Source organism: Dendropsophus ebraccatus, chromosome 3, assembly GCF_027789765.1.
Source record: "Dendropsophus ebraccatus isolate aDenEbr1 chromosome 3, aDenEbr1.pat, whole genome shotgun sequence".
Taxonomy (NCBI): Eukaryota; Metazoa; Chordata; class Amphibia; order Anura; family Hylidae; genus Dendropsophus; species Dendropsophus ebraccatus.
In genome coordinates this window covers 128,280,835-128,304,141 of record NC_091456.1, presented here as the reverse complement: position 1 = coordinate 128,304,141, position 23,307 = coordinate 128,280,835, and the positions used below count along the sequence as shown (strand labels likewise).

The 23,307-nt window shown below is 43.7% G+C and overlaps 1 protein-coding gene across 1 annotated transcript in view; it reads left to right on the top strand.

Annotated features, from left to right (window-relative positions):
• HSD17B4 (hydroxysteroid 17-beta dehydrogenase 4) overlaps window positions 1-23,307 on the top strand; it is a 250,503-nt gene that overhangs the window by 148,539 nt on the left and 78,657 nt on the right. Inside the window, exons 15-16 of the mRNA XM_069962669.1 lie at window positions 15,482-15,553; window positions 19,064-19,167. Coding sequence (XP_069818770.1) covers window positions 15,482-15,553; window positions 19,064-19,167 — 176 coding nt within the window. The remainder of the gene's footprint in view (window positions 1-15,481; window positions 15,554-19,063; window positions 19,168-23,307) is intronic.

The window sequence follows — 23,307 nt, the reverse complement described above, 5'->3', positions numbered from 1 at the left end:
GCCAATTTTCGTTGTTGTGCTTTTGCTTTTTCCATTTTATGTTTAAAAGTCCATAGCGCTTGCATTTTTTCACCTAGAGACTTATATAAGCACTTATTTTTTGTGAAACCAATTGTACTTTGCAATGACAGGCATTATTTTTCCCCCCCAAAAAAAGGAATTTGTTTTGATTTCGGGGAGTTTAGCATTTACGCTGTTCACCCTATGGTAAAACTGACTTGTTATGCATGTTCCTCAAGTTGTTACAATTACAACGATATATAACATGTACAACTTTTCTTGTATCTGATGGCTTTTAAAAAATTCAAACCATTGTTAACAAAATTTATGTTCCTTAAAATCGATCCATTCCCAGGCTTATAACGCTTTTATCCTTTGGTCTATGGGGCTGTGTTAGGTGTAATTTTTTGCGCCATGACATGTACTTTCTATTGGTACCTTGATTGCACACATACGAGTTCTTGATCACTTTTTATTACATTTTTTCTGGATTTAATGCAACCAAAATCTGTGCAATTTTGCACTTTGGAATTGTTTTGCGCTGACGCCGTTTACCGTGCGAGATCAGGAATGTGATAATTTAATAGCTCGAGCGATTACGTGCGCAGCGATACCAAATATGTTTATTTATTTATTTGTTTATTAATTATATTTGTAAAATGGGGAAAGGGGGGTGATTTGGACTTTTATTTGGGGAGGGGATTTTTTATTAAAAAAACTTTTTTACTTTTTTTTTTTCACATGAACTAGAAGTCCCCATGGGGGACTTGTATATACACAGCACTGATCTCTCATAGAGATCAATGCTGTGTATACACACAGCAAAGATCGATTACATCGGTCATAGATTGCTTTGGCCTACTGCAGGCCACAGCAATCTATTGCCGAGCCGGGATCAGCATCACTGCGACGCTGAGGCCCGGCACGGGCAGAAGAACGGATCTCCGTAGATGAGCCCACTAGACACCAGGGGCATGAGGTCTGAAGCACTTCAATGCAGCTGTCAGGTTTTACAGCTGCACTGAAGTGCTTAATTAGCCGGCGCGGCAACGGGACCCATGCCAGCTAATACAGGTGCTCCCCGGCTGCAGATCACAGCCGGGAGCGGCGCCACGACGTACCAGTTACATCATGGTTCGCTAAGGGGTTAAACCTACAGCCCGTGCCCTATGGCCGTGGCTTGGAATATCTGTGCCCTAACTTTGCACCACCCCTCCGACCCTCCTCCCCACCCTCTTCATCATTAGGAATGCCACTGGAACATTTTCTCCATGCTGAACATTTGCACAGGTGTCTTAACAATCCAGCCCATGTGCCGGGCTGAAACAGGTGGTGAATAGGAGGTAATCTTCCTGGAGCATTCCTAGTGATGAGGAGGGTGGGGAGGAGGGACAGAGAGGTTGTGCCAGCCTAATGCATACGCAATATAGGCCACTCCCGTAGGGCACGGGCTGCCAGTTTAAAAGTTGTTTTTTATAACAATAACTGCATCACCTGCCGAACGGACTGCAGGACAAATCTTGGATTAAGGGTACAAACACACACATCGTATACGCAGCAGATACGCAGCAGATCTGCAGCAGATTTGATGGTGCAGATTTGATGCTGTGTTCAGTTATTTAGATCTAATCTGCCGCATATCTGCTGCGTATCACAGCAGAAAAAGCGCTGCGTATACGATACGGTGTGTGTGTGTTTGTACCCTAAAAGCAGCTATCCGAAGGTACAAGTGGTTTGGGGGGGATCAGATTGTGGGTACAGAGTCACTTTAAGTAAGAGAAACAAAATTAAATTCTATCCGCTCCACATTTAAATAATAGGAAAACCCTGTGAGGACCTAAAAACAAACAAAGATATAAAAATTCAACTGTATTTTGTTGTATTCTAAAAAGTGAAAGTAATAAAACAGTTAAGGTCCCTAATGCCCACTGCCCATCTATCCCAATTTTGTGGGTAAGATTTAGAACAGTGACTTGCAGGAAGGACAATGCAAAGTACACTTAGTAAATAGCATGCACTTGTTATAATAACCAGGCTCCAGAGAACACTTGATCAGGATGTGGCAGAAGGTTAATCACTACCTTAGAACAGCAGAAAACCTTGTCTTACTTTCCGTTAAGAAAACATACATTAATTTATTAATAACTTGTTTAGTCTGGAAAACAATTCAGAGTTATGGGTAAGGACACTGCCCTCTACAGTGACCAACTATGAAAATAGAGTAGGACACAGCTCAGACTTGGATGATCCATCTTCAGCAGTTTTCTTCCACTGATCAGTGTAGCCATGGGTGTTTATACTGCATTACCTGGCAGTCTGCAGATACATCTTCATTTCACCTTTTCCATCAGTGCTCTATTGACTGTCCTTTATACTTAGCCTTGGCGAGTGGCCATTGCTATAATTACAGGGGTTAATAAACTTATTGTAAAGTTGCTGAGAAGAACAGTGACGCAACCAGATTACCGATATATATGTACATTTACACAATGCTTTCTTAGTCTTACCTTTATTAACTTGTGACCTGTGTATAGATTTAATGATGTGCTCCAATGTAAATGCTAAGAACCTGCTAATAGAGAAATGTCGAAAGAAATAGTGGTGTTCTACAAATTCAGCCAAGGCTTTGCAAAGCCTTCAAGAGAGCCCCTAACCACTCTTGTGGTGTGGTGTTTTAGAAAATACTTGTATTCCTCATTAAAAATAATTATGCTTTGTGTCCTAATTCTGTTATTCCTGAATATTGATTAATAAATTGACAAATGGGCGTTACCTTTCCCCTTGTCATAGGAGTGCGTCCCAACAATTTTAGTGTCCGCTCTGGCTGGATAGTGCCAAGATGTGTAGACACATCGAAAAATAACTTTTATTTTTTATTATTGTTCACTGAAGCTGATTGGACTTGAGCCAGTCTCCTTTGATTAATAGCTAAATAAAGGGCTACAGCAGGAAACAAGAAAAGCTTAGCAAGGTTCACACACAATATTTCATTTTAAGATTTATAAAACCAAAAAAAATCAGTTTGAATTCAATGGTAAAAGTGTTTCGCCTCTTCTTTTTTTTTTTTTTTTGACGTTGTGTGAACATAGCCGAAGGCTGTAATTAAATATCTGTAACATTTAGGGTGCCTTCACACCTACCGACTCGCAGTGTTTTGCCCTGCCGCAGCCACTGATTGGCCGGGCGGGAGAGCAGGACGCCGGGACCCCGTGGAGCGAGGAGGTAATGTATACAGAGCTGAGTGGGAGGCGCCCGGCCGGCATCAGAAGGGGTTAAGCAGCCGGCAGATTTACATACACGCAGCGGTCGTTCAGACCGCTGCGTGTATGTACTGACAGTGATCTGCCAGGACCTAGCCGACTTGCAGCGTTATTAACGCTGCGAGTCGGTAGGTGTGAAGGCACCCTTATAGGGGTTTTCCAGAGGGGGAAAAATGATTCTAAATCAACTGTTCTCAGAAGCTTTCATACAGATTTGTAAATAACTTCTGTTTAAAAGTCTTCAAGTTTTCATGATGTTTGAGCCTGAATTCCCCCCCCCCTTTGTATTTAATCTCTCTGTTGTAAGCAGCCCTGTAGTTCACCTCCTCTGTAGTCAGTACCTATTTAGGCAATTCCTCCATGGTAAGCCCCCCCAATAGGCAATCACCTTTGTATTACCTTTCTTGCAGGTTCTCATGTTTGTTTTTTTACAGACATACTTGCCTGGCTCCTGGGAGTCCCCTGGTGTTTTTCTCTTCCTCCAAGTCATCTTGCATGCTGGGGGACAGAATGCTGCCTACATCTACAAGAGTGACTGGCTGGGTTGGGAGTCAATGGCTCCTGTTTGTCAATGCACTCTATTTAAAAATAAGGGATCATTAGGAATCCTTGTTGTTAAAATCATAGCCCCCAGCAGCTGAGTGCCCCCCTTAACTCTTTCTGTGGTGCAGCCCGTAAGTGACACCCAATAATTAAGCTCTGCAACACTTGCTGCAGCACACAAAGGGTTAGTAGCTGAAAACCATTTGCTCCACTGCTTTGGCTCCTGCTCTGATTACCTCTTACTTCAACATCAGACTCCTGCACATTTGTCCTACTTTCAGGAGGCCTCAGAATGGAGGTTGGGGGTCCCCCCAAACTTCATACCAAGGCTGCCAGCAAGTTAGAAAACTGTGCAGGAGTCCGGGTTGGAGGTCATCAGAGCAGAAACCAATGCGGTGCAGCAAAAAATTTTCTGCTATTAACCCTTTTTGTGATGCAGCCCTTAAAGCGACTCTGTTCCCACAATCTGCCCCCACAATACACTTGTACATTCGGATAGTTGCTTTTAATCCAAGATCTGTCTGTTCGGCAAGTGATGCAGTTATTGTCCTAAAAAACAACTTGTAAACTTGCAGCCCTGTGTCAAATTTGCATTGCCTAGAGTATTTGAGGATTAGACTTGCACCGCCCCTCCATCCCTCCCCTTCGCCCTCTTCACCATTAAAAATACCCCAGGCAGGATTTTTCCTATTAATCACCTGTCTGATGACTGCACATGTGCTGGATCGTTAAGGCATCTGTGCGGTGTTTAGCCAAGTGATGAATAGAAAAAAACCGTCCCTGGGGCATTCCTAATGATGAGGGGAGGGTGGGGAGGAGGGACAGAGAGTTGGTGCAAGGCTTGGGCACACACACACACTCTAGGCCACACCAATTTGACTTAGGGCTGCAAGTATTTTAGCGACTATCAGAAGGTACAAGCTGATAGGAGGGGGCGGATTGTGGGTACAGAGTCGCTTTAATTACTGTTCATCACAAGCTGCAGCACAGAGAGTTGAAGAGCAGGATTGCATCAAGTCCTTACTCATGCCATCAAGTGTGAAATGTGTCACTCTATCCTATTTTTCTCCTCTGCTTCAGTGTATTTGACAAGAAGCTTGTGTACTGTTTCCTTTGAAGAGCAGTTGGAAATAGAGGATGTAACAGTGTGGTGTACAGTGTGTCTATAATGTTACGCACCCGTTTACATAGATGATATTTATATAGGAACTGTAATATAATGTTGGGACTGTAAACATTGCTTTAAAGAGTCACTGTTGTATATATATATATATATTTTTTTTTTTTTGCAGAAATCAATAGTCCAGGTGATTTTAAGAAACTTTGTAATTGGGTTTATTAGCCAAATATGCCATTATCTGCATTTAAAAAGCCTTTTCCTAGGTCCTCCCCCTCCTCTTTTCCATCCACTGCAAAAAATCAGGAAATTGTGACTTGTTGCATCAGACGTACCCAGTCTGTTCTAGGAAGAGGGGAGGAGGGAGTTAGCCAACAGCAGAAAGCAGATAACAGAGGATTACAGGCACGGAGCTGGGTGACAGCTGTAATCAGAGCTTAGAGAGGTCAGTGCTGACTGTCAGAGGAGATAAAGAGCAATGTATTTGTAGATTAACTCTTTGTTGTCCTGTTTTGGTGTTTTATTTAGCTCTCTCCATAGGAGAACAATGAAGACTGGGAGAGCTTCAAACTGCTTTTTCATGATAAAAATGCATTTTTCGGCTTATAAACCCAATTACAAAGTTTCTTTAAAATCGTTTGGACTATTGATTTCTGCAAAAAAAAAATTCACGACAGTGACACTTTAAAAGCAGACATGTGTGGCAAAATGACTACATTTGAGTAGTTCTTTATTGTATTGTTAACACTGAAAATTACATGCACAGTTTTTAGCAGCTTTTAGCAGCTTCTTTGTGCTTTTAAGTTCATTTAGAGGTTTTTTTTTTGTTTCCAGGCTCAGGTAGGTTTGCTTGAGAGCCTATTTTGTAAATCTCTTTTCATTATACTTTTTTTTTTTCTCCTCTCACTTGTCTCAGTCACTGCTAATAACCAGCCTTATCGGCTGTTCTAATACTGCTTGGTGACAGTCTGCAATCTGTTTCTGAAATAATTTCATCTGTCCTTGTGTGTTAAATCGCATTTCCTGCCAGTAGAGTTCATGATTCACTAATCTTTTGTGAATTTATGTTTGCTTTATTAGGAGGTCAAGAATGCAAATTGTTTTAATTATAATTTGACAAAAAAAAAAATTGCATTGCTTAATCAACAGTTGTGTGCGGGATGGGGTGGGATGGGGCGGCATCTGTGGCTCAACCTCCATGAATATATTGGAATGGACTAAAGTAATAACATTTCACTGATGTTTAGAAATGATTGAATGGATTACTATTAACTCTTTGCTGTTCATTGGGTATCTTGAGCCTTCATGACCACACACTGTTTAGCCATATTTAAGCGAATGTACCATCTGGTGCATTCGCTTTAAGTATTGCCCATGTATAGAACTGCGCCGGCGTGGGGAAGCTGATGGTACATTCGTAAGTAAGCATTAATTTTACGGCTATAACTATTAACTATTTATTGGGCTAGCAGTGGGATTTTTTGTTTTGAGTAATGCAGGTTTCTTTTCTTTTTGATGATCAGCTTTTCTTTTCTTTATTACTATATGCTAGTAATATAGTGTTACCGTTAAGTAGACTTTTGTAAGTGTTCACCATTGCCTACTATTTTGTTTTACTAATTGATTTGGTTGTATTGTGTGTGTGTGTGTGTGTGTATATATATATATATATATATATATATATATATATATATATATATATATATATACACACAATTGTTTTTTTTTTTGTTTTGTTTTTTTAACCCCTTAAGGACCGGGCCTGAAATGGCCTTAAGGACCGGAGCAAATTTAATGAATATGACCAGTGTCACTTTATTCATTAATAACTTCGGGATGCTTTTACCTATCTGGCTGATTCTGAGATTGTTTTCTCGTGACATATTGTACTTTACATTTCTGGTAAATTGAAGTCGATACTTTTAACGAATCTTTATGAAAAAACCAAAATAACGTGAAAAATTTAGAAAAAATGCATTTTTCCAACTTTAAAACTTTTCTGCTTATACAGAAAATGGTTATACCACATAAATTATATATTAAATAGCATTAGCAACATGTCTACTTTATGTTGGCGGCATTTATTAAACTAAATTTCATTTTTTTTAGACAATAGAAAGCGTAAAACATAAGCAGCAAATTTCTAAATTTTCAGTAAAATTTCAAAATCAGATATTTTTAGGGACCTGTTCAGGTTTAAAGTGTATTTGAGGGGCCTGTATGTTAGAAAGCCCCACAAAGCACCCCATTTCAAAAACTGCACCCCCGAAACTCTGCAAAAGCACATCCAGAAAGTTTTTTAACCCTTTAGGGGAGTCACAGAAATAAAAGCTAAGTGTGTAAGAAATTTGAAAATTTTAATTTTCTGTGCAGAGATTTTCTTGTAATCCAATATCTTTCATAATTGTAAACCTATTACCAGAGAAATTCACCCCAATATTGATTGCCCCGTTTCTGCAGTTTATAGAAATACCCCATATGTGGCCCTATTGTGCTATTTGACGCAACCACAAGCCTCAGATATAAAGGAGCGCCTAGTGAATTTGAACACCTCAGTTATATTTGGTCATTTCTGACTGTACCACTTCAGGTTGGCAGAGGCTCTGGGGTACCAAAACCTAAAAAACACCCCTAAAGGGACACCATTTAGAAAACTACACCCCTCAAGGAATGTAACAAGGGGTGCGGTGAGCATTTGGACCCCACAGGTGCTTCACAGATTTTCTGAACAATATGGCGTAAAAAAATAAAAATTATTTCTTTATACTAAAACGTTGTTCTAGCCTTCAATTTTTCATTTCCACAAAGGGATAAAAGGAAAAAAAACGCATAAAACATGTAGCGCAGTTTCTCCAGAGTACAGAAATACCCCACATGTGGACATAAAGTGCCAAGCGGGCGCAGGACGAGCCTCCAAAGGGAAGGAGCGCCAATTGGCCTTTGGAAGCTGAATTTCACTGGAATGGATTTCAAGGGTCATGTCGCATTTACAGACCCCTCGTGCTGCCAAGACACTGGAAACCCCCCACAAGTGACCCCATTCTGGAAACTACACCCCTCAAGGAATCTAATAAGGGGTGCAGTGAGCATATGGACCCCACTGGTGACGGGCACAAATGTGGAACAATGTGACGTGAAAGTGAAAAATTTCATTTTTTCACTTTCAAGGCACAAATGTGGCCGTCATCAAGGGGTCCATATCCTCACTGCACCCCTTGTTAGATTCCTTGAGGGGTGTAGTTTCCAGAATGGGGTCACTTGTGGGGGGTTTCCACTGTTTTGGCAGCACGAGGGCTCTGTAAATGCAACATGGTGTTCATCATCCATTCTGGCCAAATCCAGCCTCCAAAATCCAAATGGCGCTCCTTCCCTTCAGAGGCTTGCCCTGCGCCCACATGGCGCTTTATGTCCACATGTGGGGTATTTACGGACTCGGGGGAAATTGCTCTACACATTTTGTGTGTTTTTTTCTCTTTTAACCCCTTGTGAAAATGAAAAATTCAAGGCTAGACCAACATTATAGTGTAAAAAAGGTAATATTTCATTTTCACGCCACATTGTTCCACATTTGTGCCCATCACCAGTGGGGTCCATATGCTCACTACACCCCTTGTTACATTCCTTGAAGGGTGTAGTTTCCATAACGGGGCCACATGTGGGGGGTTTTACTGCCTTGGCAGCACAGGGAGTTTTTAAATGCAACATGGCCCTAGAAATCCATTCTACCCAAATCCAGCCCCAAAAAGCTAAATGGCGCTCCTTCCCTTTGGAGGCTTGTCTTGCGGCTACATAGCGCCTTAAGTCCACATGTGGGGTATTTCCATACTCGGGGGAAATTTCTCTACATGTTTTGTTTTGTTTCTTCTCTTTTAACCCCTTGTGCAAATGAGAAACCTGAAAACTAGATCAATGATGTTGTGTAAAAATTTAATTTTTTACACTTAAACATTGGCCTAGCCGTGAATTTTTCATTTTCACAAGGGTTTAAAAGAGAAAAAAAACACAAAATGTGTAGAGCAGTTTGTCCCGAGTACGGAAATACCCCAGATGTGCACATAAAGCGCCATGCGGCCGCAAGACGGGCCTCCGAAGGGAAGGAGCGCTATTTGGCTTTTGGAGGCTGGATTTGGCTGGAATAGATTTCAAGGGCAATGTCGCATTTACAAAGACCCTATGCTGCCAAGACAGTGGTAAACCCCCACAAGTGACCCCATTCTGGAAACTACACCCCTCAAGGAATCTAATAAGGGGTGCAAAGAGTATATGGACCCCACTGGTGACGGGCACAAATGTGGAACAATGTGACGTGAAAGTGAAAAATTTCGTTTTTTCATTTTCACAGCACAAATGTGCCAGTCATTGAGGGGTCCATATTCTCACTGCACCCCTTATTAGATTCCTTGAGGGGTGTAGTTTCCATAATGGGGTCCCTTCTGGGGGGTTTTCAATGTCTTGGCAACACAGGGCCTTTGTAAATGCGACATGGCATTCACCATCCATTCTAGCCAAATGGCGCTCCTTCCCTTTGGAGGCTTACCCTGCACCCACATGGAGCTTTATGTATACATGTGGGGTATTTCCGTACTCGGGGAAAATTGTTCTACACATTTCGTGTTTTTTTTTTATCTTTTAACCCCTTGTGAAAATGAAAAAATAAAGACTAGATCAATGATTTAGTGTAAAAATTTAATTTTTTTTACACTAAATGTTGGTCTAGCCTTGATTTTTTCATTTCCACAAGGGATTAAAAGAGAAAATTAACACAAAACGTGTAGGGTAATTTCCCCTGAGTAAGAAAATACCCCACATGTGGATATAATGTGCCATATGGGCACAGGGCAAGCCACCAAAGGACAGAGCGCCATTTAGAGGCTGGAATGGAGGACGAAGGCCATGTCGGGTTCGCAGAGTGCCCGTGCTGCCAAAACATTGGAAACCCCCCACAAGTTACCACATTATGGAAACTACACCCCTCAAGGAATGTAACAAGGGGTATAGTGAGCATATGGACCCGACTGGTGACGGGCACAAATGTGGAATAATGTGCTGTGAAAATGAAAAATTTAATTTTTTACACTAAAACGTTGGTGTAACTTTGAATTTTTATGTTCACAAGGGGTTAAAAGAAAAAATAAACCACTACTCATGTAGAGCAATTTCCCCCGATTACAAGAGTACCCCACATGGGGACACAAAGTGCAAAGTCACCGCATGCAAAGCCTCCAAAGGGAAGGAGCGTAATTTGGATTTTGGAAGCTGGATTTGGCCAGAATGGAGGACGAAGGGCTCTCAGAGCCCCAATGCTGCCAAAACAGAGGAAACCCCCCACAAGTGACCCCAACGAACTCAGGAATCTGTGGTTCATACGGGGTGGGGTCACTTGAGGGGGCTTGTGGGGCTTCCTGGGGCAGCTCCTTGGGGGCTTGTCATCACTAAATGGTGATAACAATGAGGACGAAGAGGAAGGAAGAAGGAACGAGGGATCTTCCTCTTCTCCCTCAATGGTTGTCTCAGTATCGGAGGCAATCCAGGCGAATGCCTCCTCAGCCGAGAACAACCTGTGGCCATTTTTTTGTTATTTTTTCTTTAGGATGCCTTCACACACACACCGGATCCACACACTGCGGATCCAGCGCCAGTGCATCCGTATGAGAATACATACACGCAGCAGGAATGACATCCCGCTGCCTATATGTAAGTTAACCCCTTGCCGGCCGGAGCATACTTTACCTCCTCCCCGCTCCGGCTTGCTTCGGGGCTCCCGGTTTCTGCTCATCCCACGCAGCCAATCAGTGAGCTGCTCCGCCGCAGCTACTGATTGGCTGAGCGAGACGTCCTGCTGAGAACCCCCGAAGCAAACCAGATCGGGGAGGAGATGATGTATGCTCCGGCCGGCAAGGGGTTAACTTACATACACGCAGCGGGATGTCATTCCTGTTGCGTGTATGTATTCTCATAGAGATGCCCCGGTCGCTGGATCCGCAGCGGATTTCGCTGCAAATCCGCAGCGTGAAATCCCCTGCAGATCCGGTGTGTGTGAAGGCATCCTTAGAGGGGTGTGTAAGTGTTATGCTTTTACACGTGTAAGTGTTAGTGTTTTATGTACTGTTTTTACATTTTATTTGTGTGTTTTTTAGGAGGGGAGGGTGGCAGCGGAGAGGGTAAGAGGAGAGGGTGGCAGGGGAGGGGAGAGGGGCGGCAGGACGGAGGGGGGAGGAGAGAGGTTAAGAGGAGAGGGTGGCAGGGGAGGGGAGAGGGGCGGCAGGACAGAGGGGAGAGGGTGAGAGGAGAGGGTGAGAGGAGAGGGGCGGCAGGACAGAGGGGAGAGGGTGAGAGGAGAGGGGTGGCAGGACAGAGGAGAGAGGGTGAGAGGAGAGGGGCGGCAGGACAGAGGGGAGAGGGTGAGAGGAGTGGGGTGGCAGGACAGAGGAGAGAGGGTGAGAGGAGAGGGGCGGCAGGACAGAGGGGAGAGGGTGAGAGGAGTGGGGTGGCAGGACAGAGGAGAGAGGGTGAGAGGAGAGGGGCGGCAGGACAGAGGGGAGAGGGTGGCAGGACAGAGGGGAGAGGGTGAGAGGAGAGGGGTGGCAGGACAGAGGAGAGAGGGTGAGAGGAGAGGGGCGGCAGGACAGAGGGAAGAGGGTGAGAGGAGAGGGTGGCAGGACAGAGGGGAGAGGGTGAAGGGAGAGGGTGGCATGACAGAGGGGAGAGGGTGAGAGGAGAGGGTGGCAGGACAGAGGGGAGAGGGTGAAGGGAGAGGGTGGCATGACAGAGGGGAGAGGGTGAGAGGAGAGGGTGGCAGGACAGAGGGGAGAGGGTGGAAGGGGAGAGGGTAAGAGGAGGGTGGCGGCAGGACGCAGGGGAGGGAGGCAGCAGGACGCAGGGGAGGGTGGCGGCAGGACGCGGGAAGGGCTGGCAGGACGCGGGAAGGGCTGGCAGGACGCGGGAAGGGCTGGCAGGATGCAGGGGGGGCTTGCAGGATGCAGGGGGGGCTGGCAGGACAGAGGACACAGGAGAGGGCTCAGGACAGAGCACACAGGAGAGGGCTGGCAGGACACGGGGGGGGCTGCAGGACGGATGGGGGTCTGGCAGGACACGGGAGGGCTGGCGGAACACAGGGTGACTGGCAGAACACAGGGGGGGGGCTGGCAGAACACGGGGGGGGGCTGGCAGAACACGGGGGGGCTGGCAGAACACAGGGGGACTGGCAGAACACAGGGGGGGGGCTGGCAGAACACAGAGGGGGACTGGCAGAACACAGGGGGGGGGGGGGGCTGGCAGAACACAGGGGGGGGCTGGCAGAACACAGGGGGGGGGCTGGCAGAACACAGGGGGGGGCTGGCAGAACACAGAGGGGGGGGGCTGGCAGAACACAGGGGGGGGCTGGCAGAACACTGGGGGGGCTGGCAGAACACTGGGGGGGCTGGCAGGACAGAGGACACAGGGGGGGGGGGCTTGCAGGACACAGGGGGGCTGTCAGCTCGGAGGGGGGGGGCTGAAAACAGGAAGGGGGGCTGGCTGGACTGAGGGGTGGAGGGGAGGAGGAGAAAACACCGGGGGGGGGGGGGGGGGCGGAGGAAGAGGAGGACGACGGAGGGTAGGAAGAACAGGGAGATCAGCTGTCCTGTTCTCCCTGTTACCGGAGACGGGGCGGCGGCGGCAGCTTGGGGGGAGGAGGCACCCGGCGCCCGGCGCCCGGCACCCGGCACCCTCCAGGACCGTGCCGGGTGCATGCTGCTCCCATCATCTCCTTCTCTGCTGCTGATTATCAGCAAGCAGAGAAGGTGATGATGGGAGTAGTAGTGTGGATCGCCGGTGATTGGCCGGCTGGCGGCAGCCGGCCAATCACGGGCGATCGGGGGGCCAGATCAACGGGCAGGTGATGCCCGCTCTCTTTGGCGGGGTCCGGTCCCGGAAATCCAGCAAATTGCTGTGATTGGCCGATGCGAAGTCATCGGCCAATCACAGCGATCATCGTCACGGGGGGCAGGGAAACTGCCCCCTACGTGACACAGGAACATGGCTGCTGATAGAATCAGCAGCCATCTTCACCGGAGCGCCGCGCGATTTCGCGCGGCGCCCGTTTAAAGGGCCGACGTACCGGTACGTCATGGGTCCTTAAGTGACAGTGATCCATGACGTGCCGGTACGTCATGGGTCCTTAAGAGGTTAAAGCGTAACTGTCATGTTTTTTTTTTTATTGCAGAAATCAGTAGTATAAGCGATTTTAAGAAACTCTGTAATAGGTTTCATTAGCCAAAAAAGCCTCCTTCTGTCCTCAAGAAGCAATCTCCCAGCCTCCCCCCCTGACTTCTTATCTGTGCATTATCAGAAAAACATGTCTTCATTACAGAGAAGCCAGTGAAGACGGGCTCTGCTCTCTCCATTGTAAGCCTATGAAGGGGGGAGGGGCTGAGGGAGATGAGGGAGCAGGAAGAGGTGACATGAAGGTCAGCTGTTTCTAGACTCTCTGGGCACCTAAAACGCTAAATTCAGGTGTCAGAAAGGTCAGTGCTTATCTATGAACTTACTGATGAGAGAAGATTGCAGGGTGTTGTGCTGTGCAGAAACAGCCCCTCCCCTCTCCATAGCCACATAATGGAGACAGAAATCCTGCTTCATTTGATGTGAGGGGGGAGGCTGGGAGATTGCTTTTTCAGTACAGAAGGAAACTCTTTTAGTACATAAAACCTATTACAGAGTTTCTTAAAATCGCTTGTACTGTTGATATTTAATGTTTTCAGAAAAATGACCCTGAAATGACAGTTACGCTTTAATGCTATTTTCTTATACTTATAATTTGAAATAAAAATGAGAAAAATATGATAGTAATACTTTACTTGTGTTACTTTTAAAATAGACTTTTATTGAAATTAGTTTATCATTGCCTGCTGAAAGTTTTTGATTACACAGGCTAGTGCCATGACAGCGTTTATCGGTATGAAGGGGCTTTATGTTTTATTTATTGTTTTGAATGTATTTATTATTTGCATAAGCTCTGTTCTTGGTGTCTGCCAAAAGCCCCTCCCTGATCTCTGACAGTAAATTTGCTTGATCTTCTAATATTATGTTAATATTGTTGGGGATAGCACTTGTCCAACCTCTGCCTTAAAGGCTGAAATTTGAAAATGGCTTCTGACATGTAGTAGTCCAGGCTCCTGGGTAGAGATGATCGAACAGGTCGTACGAACCTGAACCATCGGCATTTGACTACCGTTGCCTTCCCGTTTCGTGGGGAAGGGGGAGACAGCCTGAGTACCGCCTGGAAAACAGGGATACAGCCTAGGTAGTGAGCTGTATCACTGTTTTCTAGGTGGTAATCGGGCTGTCTCCACCTTCCCCATGGAACGAGAATGCAGCGGGAATCAAATGCCGATGGTTCGGGTTCTTACAAACCTGAACATAGGCCCTGTTCGATCATCTCTACTCCTGGGAACCTGTTTGTTGATTAATGAAAGGGCAGAAGCGATCAGCCGACATGTATTACCAAGTGATACCTATGTTTTAGAAAGCTTTACGCACTTATGGGTGCACCAGAATTTTGAGAAATTCTAGTGTGTGGACTCTAGTGTGCATAAACCCAGTCCCGCTCTCTCAGCAAAAGATCGGGTCAGAAGATATACTAAAACAGACTACTGCTGCTTTTCTAACCTCATTTTTACACAGTCAGTGGGCTGTAATACACATGTCAGATTCTGCCGAGCACTAGACACTCATTGTACAGCTGCTGCTCTCCGCTCCAGCTGATAGATGACGGTCCTGCGTAGTGTGCTTATTTTTGTGTACTTACAGTGAAGTATTCATGTAGTAAACATGTGGCATGTAATGCTCCTCTATCCCCTATTCAGTTGCCCTGCAATAGAAATGAGCAGGTAGCACAGGTGGAATTTCCAGTTCCAGCTTTTGTTGAGCACTTTATTTTTGACAAGTTCTCATTTTAATGTCTAAATTAAATTAATTGGCACTCAGTTTGATTGAACTGCCTCGAGCTAAACTCATACAAATTTTTGTTAATTCCCCTACCAAAGCCCACTCGTCTGTAATATGTGCATGAACACTAATGGTTAATGCTCCTTCTTGAGTGGTCTAAAATTATGTGGTACAACTTTTTTTTTTTTTTTATCTGTTCTCTATTTCAGTGTCCTGTCTCTGAGTTATGCTGTGAGTGTGCTAGTAAATTTCTTCCTGTTCTTTCTGATCTATCTAGCTTATAATTTACTCTGAAGTTATCCTTCATCACATAGTTCAACAGGCAGAAGCCTTAAATTTGTAATGTCCAAAGCCAGCACCTGCCTGTACAACAGAACACAGATTTGATAAGGTCTGGGAAACTTTTCTCAGCAAACTTGCCAGTTACATCAATTTAGTGAAGTCATTTTTCTCCTCCTGTACATTTTCAATAAAAGCTTTTTATTCAAGGTTTATTCTAGATTTGTAGGCTCAGCAAATCTGGGAAAAATATACCCACTGCCTTTTGGACAGCATAGCATTATTTTCCTGTTGTTGCCAGCATTTTTTTTCCTTTTTAATATATTTTTGCATTATTATGTGTTTTATTTTCTAGGCGAGATGCACTCAGAGGGCATAGTGGCAGACATTCTGGACAAAGGCTCGGGCGCTGTCATTCTGCTGGATGGTAGGTACAGGATCTGAAAAAGGTGCTTATTACATGGTTAGTTACTCCTTCTACCAGGAAAGCAAATTGGGCTTCGCACTTATTGAAAACTTGTTAGTTTTATTAGAGTACACATCTCCATACAGTTTGCTTTCACTTTTCCTCCTTAATACAAAACTCTGTCAAAAGCATTTCACACCAAAGCAATTTGTAGTTAGAATTACGAGAGGAGTAGAAGGCATTCACATTTCTGATCGAAGTGAAGGTCGTTTCAGGCGGAAAAGAGAACAGTGGCTGAGAATTACTAATGAGGTGGAGAGGAAACGAGACGAGAGCAGAGGCTGCACCCAGATTATGGCATGTAATCTGTACATCAGACGTCTTCATATCCTCTTGATCTGATACATTCTTGAATCTGACAGCATACGGTAGTCAGTACCCAGAGAAGTCCCAGATTCATATTAAATAATGCACCACAGCTTCAAACCTGAAGACTTTCTTATCTGCTATGTTTCCAGACTGGAGAATAATATTCTTTGTAACAAAACAGCATAATGGTAACAATATATGAAATATATTACAATACTGTGTCATTTTGTATATTGAGATGTAGTCTACTTTCTTCAGCATTTAGGTTTTTTTTTACCTTTACTGCAAGATACACTTTTCAAGTTGTATATAGTTGTAAGCTTTAATATCACAAATTTGAATCATAATGAAGGATTGCAGCCTTGCTGTGTGTGTAGTACAGAGGGGGCAACGCCTTCAGTCCCAGCACGGGACCTCAGCCAGCCCTCCACTCGGCGGTGCTCAGCCCAATCCCCATATGAAAATCTCAGCATGAGAATAATAGCAGCGGCACTCACCGATTTGTGAAAATAGTTGTTTTATTCCAGGTCACGTGCAGATAAAATGCATTGCACTAAAATCTGAGCTATGATCATTTCGTGAGTGAGCCGGATGATGCGCTAGAGCACGAAACAGTCGTAGCTCCGATTTTAGTGGAATGCATTTTATCTAAGTCTGCACCTGACCTGGAATAAAGAAACTATTTTCACAAATTGGTGAGTGCCGCTGCTATTATTCTTGCGCTGAGGTGTGTAATATGTCAATCTTTATCCTATAAGCAATACTAGTAATGCTCATTGGGATTACCCAATAGTATCCACAGTTGGAAGTCATCACGCTTTATGTCCTGTTTGCGGCACATAGATTAAGGAACACTAGCCGAGAAATTAGTAATACAGCCGATCACTCTCCAGCTGTTGCAAAACTACAACATTTATTTTGCCTTGATGGTGATTTGGCAACACTGGAGAGCTACAGGTTTGGGAAACTGTGATGTGTCACCAAATACTGGTGGTTTTGAGATTTCTAACTTTGCCTGCAGGTTTTTACCATAAACCAGTCATACAAAGAGAACATACAGCCATAACATAAGTACTAAAGAAAACATTGGGTTTTATTTCCACCACCTGCTAACTATTCAGCTGCTGTTGCTGTGAGTTATAGTAGCATAAAGTACGTAAGTACTATGGAAGGTGCTAGATTTTTATCTCTCCCCCCTGGTAACTATTGATCTGTTATTGTAAGTTACTTAGTTCTGTATATCAGTGTAATGATGGAAAGAAAATTATATATATATTCATTATTACATTGATATATGACTGATTTATATGTATATCTGTTTAGAAGAAAGTAAAGTAAGAATATTCGTTGTGTGTCTTAACCTCTGGACTTTGATATCCCTAATTGAAAAATCTCTCTTGCTCCCTAATGTGATTAGAATAGTCAATGACAGTGTTTGGTATTCCATGAATGAGGTCCATAAATCTCCATTACTAATTAGATGTCGGGCCTTAGGATGGCAGCTCCCATGATGATTGGAATAATGGCTGCTTTATGTTAAATGTTTTCTTGTGTTAAGTGTGGTACGAATAACGATATTAGCATAAAGACACATTTATACATCTGTTCTTCCCTCCTTGCTGTTTCTTACTGATGAATATCTTTTTTTTTTTTTCATGGTCTCATAGTTTCTAGCTGGAGTTTTCAATCTCCAATAAGATTTTAAGAAATAAAATATTTATTCTGGTTCAGCTTCCTAGAATGATTACATTGTTGTGCATAAAGAAAAGAAAATGTTTGATAAATATATCAAACATCGATTCTAAAAAAATAAATAAATCACTAAAACCATGCACTGTACAAATAGTTTTTGTCCTTAAACTGCTGATATGTCCGTATGGGGCACTGAGGAAGAAGGTACGATTCTTCTCTTCATCCTATTCAGTACATTTCATATCTGACCGTATATAGGATTTTTTGGTGGTGGCTCCCCTCAAAAATGCATGTTATTGGTGGAGAGTGCTGTAGGGGTGGGGCTTAGCGGCCACGTTGCCCCATATCTCCGTCCCCATTTGCATTGCAAGCCCCACCTTCCATGACACACAGTCTTGTTTGGCTGCTAAGGAGACTGTAGCATTACATGCCAACTATTCAAGTGAATGGTCATCTGTATAATGCATGGATGGGCAGGATTCTCCAGACAAGGGACAGCTTTTACAGAGAAGCTCTTTGCTCATAGAGAGTGGTCCCATGTGGGCACAATACTTCATGGACATGCAATTCAGTGTGGTTTTCAAGTTGAATTCAGGTCAGGTACAAACAGTTAAGTTGTTACTGTCAGTATGGTTAGCTGTGTTGCTGCATTACCTTGTGGCCATTTACAAATATAATGCATGTAGCTGAGGTTCATTTGAAAATGATGCAATGTGAATACCCAATCCAACCTTTATTATGTTCCCTGCACCCACCTGCCTTAGTTTTCTAACTTTGCTGGGACTTCTCATTTGGGCTGTGTTCACACAATCGCATTCACATGCCGATCACATTAACCCCTTTGGAAACCTGGCCGGAGTGCACAAAATAGGCTCCGGCCATACTTTACATTGTGTGCTATGGCTTATTGGAGTGCGGGCACACCCAAGTGTTCCTCTGTTCCAATTAAAAAGAAGTGATGTTAACCGTCCGGTACTGCAGTACCAGCCGGGTTGAACATCTCAGACAGCGGCCGTTCTGTCACACGGCCATGTAGCAGAACAGCCGCTGTTTTACCACGCCTGAACATAGCCTTAAGATCCATTTAAAGATTTATTTAATGTAAATAAAAATTTCTTGAGCTTTGTGTCCATCCATGTTGTCATTTCTGTTGCTCAATAGACATCAGCGGTCCTTAACATTCCCTGGACACTTTTAACGTGGTCTGTCTGATTCCATCAAGGTTGTCCGTTGCTATGAATGTTTTTGCTTTGAATGCTTTGTTGAGAAATAGCCCCTGACACCAATCGAACTTATCTACATGTACGTTCAGATCAATTCCAGCTATTATATTATGAGCACAATTGTACAGTAGTAGGCTGCCTCCTTGCATGCTCCAGAATTCCCTTATCCTTTCCATACTCTTCTTTTATTTGTATAACTTGTAAACAGAAATTCACTTATTTTTTTATATTGTTTTGTTTCTCCTAGTAAACACTTATTGTGGTAAAGAACTCATCTGCTATAACCAGTTTTCTGTGTTCGTGGTTGGCGCCGGTGGATTTGGTGGGAAAAGGTCATCCTCTAAGACTAAGGTATGTATAATACAGTACAGTGCACTACTTTCTTTGCTTGTACTAGCTTTAAATAATGAATGGGAATGTGAAAGCACTTGTAACAGGCACATTAGGAATTCATACCACTCATGCCTAAGAAAACGTGGATGTCGGCTAATTAAAATGTTTACTGAGAAGGATACAACCAGAAGTCACTGTGAGCATTATTAGTGCTAAAATGTAAGTCCCCTGGTTTTCCTTTAACTAAACTGTGTGGCCTCTTTTATCTTAAAATGCAAGAAATATTTTTACAGCCAAACCATCCAAAATGTTGCATTTTAAGTGGATCTTTCAGTCTCCTATCCTTATCCTCCCTGATCAGAGGGCAGTACAGGATAAAGGAGTGATTCCAAGTTTGGGGGTATATGGGTGTGTGTTACTATGAAGTAGTATGTATGTATGTATGTATGTATGTATGTATGTGTGTGTGTATATAATAATATTATAATCAACACCATCCCTCCCACACAGAATCATTTATAGATCTATTTGTAAGCAACAATGAGTACATGGGGTAGCAGGTGTTTGTGTGTGTGTGTGTGCTTGTATATTTTTCTTTTATTTTCCTCTTATCCTGATGCTATTTGAACAGCGTTTTTCTTGTCCAGACTTAATAAAAGATATTGGTATATCCTTGAGTGGGTCTGTACAGTTGGAGTTGCAGTTACAGAACAGCACATAGTGCTTTGACATAGAGGGGTCTTGTAAATGGAACCTCCCTTTATGATGTCTGGATGCCCTAGGACAGTGATTTTCAACCAGTGTGCCGTGGCACACTAGTGTGCCGCGACACATGGTCGGGTGTGCCGCAGGGAAAGTTCCCCAAACTATGGTGCCCCTGTGAAACAGGAGAAAACAATGGGGGAGAGAAACCTGGGGATGGGGGAGAAGCAGGGGGGAGAGAAACAGCGGAGAGAAGCAGGGGGGAGAGAAGTTTGGTGGAGAGAAGCAGGGGGGAGAGAAGTATGGTGGAGAAAAGCACAGGAGAGAAGCATGGGGGAGAGAAGCACAGGAGAGAAGCATGGGGGAGAGAAGCAGGGGGGAGAAGTATGGTGGAGAGAAGCACAGGAGAGAAGCAGGGGGAGAGAAGCACAGGAGAGAAGCAGGGGGGAGAGAAGCACAGGAGAGAAGTAGGGGGGAGAAGTATGGTGGAGAGAAGCACAGGAGAGAAGCACAGGGGGGAGAAGAAAACAGGCCCAGGTTTCACACTGAGTGAGTATAAATACATTTAGAATCTATATTATTAACTATATGTATAATATGTACTGTTTTAGTGTCATTTTGTGCCATTTTGGTTGGTGGTGTGCCCCGGGATTTTTTAAGTATAAAAAGTGTGCCGCGGCTAAAAAAAGGTTGAAAATCACTGCCCTAGGAGATCATATGAAGGGGGCTGTCCTGTTTGATCATCCCTCTTTTACATGATAAAATGTGGTACCCAATTCTTTTCTGCATATAAGTAAGTTAGTTGTGGTGACTAATAGCTTGACTGCACAGCCAGCATCTTGATAATAGATTTTTGTGTACCTTCCCCCCCCTCCTTTTTTTTCTTTTCTTTTTTTTTTTTTTACAGCACATCATCTTTATATTGCTTGCACCACAGAGCTGTACAATAAGAAAACAAAATGCACCAGACAAATATAAAATATTCAACTTTACTGCAGTAACAAGACAGTCTGTAAATAGAATCTGTAGTCTCTTGAGGTTTTTGCTTTGTGTGTATCTATTGTAATTGCAGGTTTTGTTGCCAGTTTCTTACTTTACATGTATATTGCTGTGAACGTCTTCCAGGAGCTTCATTTCTAATTCTGTTTTTAAAGTATTTCAGGGATCAAAGGGTAAAAATCTCTCTTCCTTCATATGCTATAAAGATACTAGAGTTGTTTAGGCTGCATTTACACAGTTTGATTTAATATTAAATATGAATGTGTCTAAAAAATTACATTGTAACAGCAATGATCAATACATTCATGTAATCAGTCTAGCTTGAAATCGTTTTGCTACAGTTTTGGTCCTATCATCTTATAATTGGCTGGGATGCCAGGTGTTGGCACCCCACTAATCCGCTATCCTCTAGATAGGCCAACAAAGCGTCTTCCTTGGAAAGCATCACAATAATTGTACTTCTCTGCCTCAGCAGACCTGAAGAAAAGATTTAGGAGAGGGAATGTACTGGACAGTTGTGTTAGATGCTTAAAGTCTATTAGTAGAATAAGTGAGTATATAGACCCTTCAGCAATTTTTACTTAGTTTTTTTTTTCTGGAAGGAGTCTACTCCTAGAAGGACTTCTGTCCTTTGTGATATATCTTAAGTAGCCACTTGGCAACTAAGAAACCCTTTGTTTTTGGTTTTACACGTGACCTTTACTGCACCAACATTCAGAGTCATGTGTGATTTAAAGCGACTCTGTACCCACAATCTGTCCCCCCCCCCCCCCCCCAAACCACTTGTACCTTCGGATAGTTGCTTTTAATTCAAGATCTGTCCTGGGGTCCGTTCGGCAGGGGATGCAGTTATTGTCCTAAAAACAACTTTTAATCCTGCAGCGCTGTGTCTAACGGCCGGGGCTTACATTTTGTATATTCATTAGGCTGGCACCACTTCTCTGTCCTTCCTCCCCACCCTCCTCATCATTAGGATTGATCCAGGAACATTTACTGCTGTTTGAGCTTTGCACAGGTGTATTAACGATCCAGCCGATGTACGTTATACACACAGGTGGGGAATAGGAAGCAATCTGCCTGGAGCATTCCAATGATGAGGAGAGAGTCACTGTACAGAGTCACTTTAACCCACACTGTACACCTGTCCATCCGCAAGTTTACACATTACTCCTTAATCCTTATCAAATTCTTAACACTTACACCTTGTCTTAGAGTGCTTGTAGACTTATTGGTTTTGTAGCGAGGTCAATGACGGGGAAAAAAAAAACAACTCCTGCTGCATAACTATTTGACATGCTTTTTCAGAAAGTACAAGTGACGTACGTAGCTTATGTGTTTCACTGCTACTTGTCACAAAACCACAGATACTAGCTGTAATTTCCGAGCACCTTTTGGCCATGCAGATCTTGACAGCGCTGCAATTATTGTGGCACAACCACTACATGCACAGTCACCAAAAGACATATTTTTTAGGAAAGATATCAGTGCTCTGCTCCCTCCTATTTCACTTTAGAAGTTTTAAAAAAAATGTTACCATGAATGTTATATGGTCAAGATTTTTCTCACTGTTTTAATTGTTTTTGGAACTCTAATAATACGAGTATGACAAGGTGTCAGAACACTGGTGACATTGGCAGGGACACACTGTAGTCTGCTGTATTGTTAGCTGCAGGTACCATGGGAATAAAAATGATGCTAAAACTCTCTCTCTCCATTACAACAAATCAGTTTACATAGGGTTACTGGTCACTATATACAATAACTAAAATCCTGTTCAAAACATCACTATGGATAGATACTGGGGGGCTCCACACTGACACATTGCACTTAATAGTCTGAAATAGAAGTATGAACTGGAGAGAGTGGAACGGCTGCACATCCCATCTATGGCTGATACTAATGCCGCTAGGCCTATATTAAAAATCAACACCAGAGTGTCTGTATATGAATTGATCAAGCCATATTGCCCCGTGTACCACCGCGCAGGTCCTCTGGTCCACACGGGTCCCTACGCTAACTCCACACCGTGTCGGTCAGCGACCGCCAACCCCGCAAAGCGTGCACATGCAGGGAAGGGAGGCCATGGAACGGCCCTGCAACCCCAATGTCACAGGACCAGACCCAAAAAGCCCCACCAAAACCCAGCCAGCACCACCGGCAGGGAAGGCTGCCCCCAAACGACACAAGTATGGATATGGTATTACACTTACCATTGCTGCTCTCACAGAATGGGGAAGACATAGGGTCCAGACATGTGAGCACAGACATGTCCTGCTAATTTTGGTCATGTGGGTCTTATAAAGGAGTGCTAGCTGTTCAGAGAGGGAGAACTGTGAAACACGAACTGGAGAGAGTGGAACGGCTGCACATCCCATCTATGGCTGATACTAATGCCGCTAGGCCTATATTAAAAATCAACACCAGAGTGTCTGTATATGAATTGATCAAGCCATATTG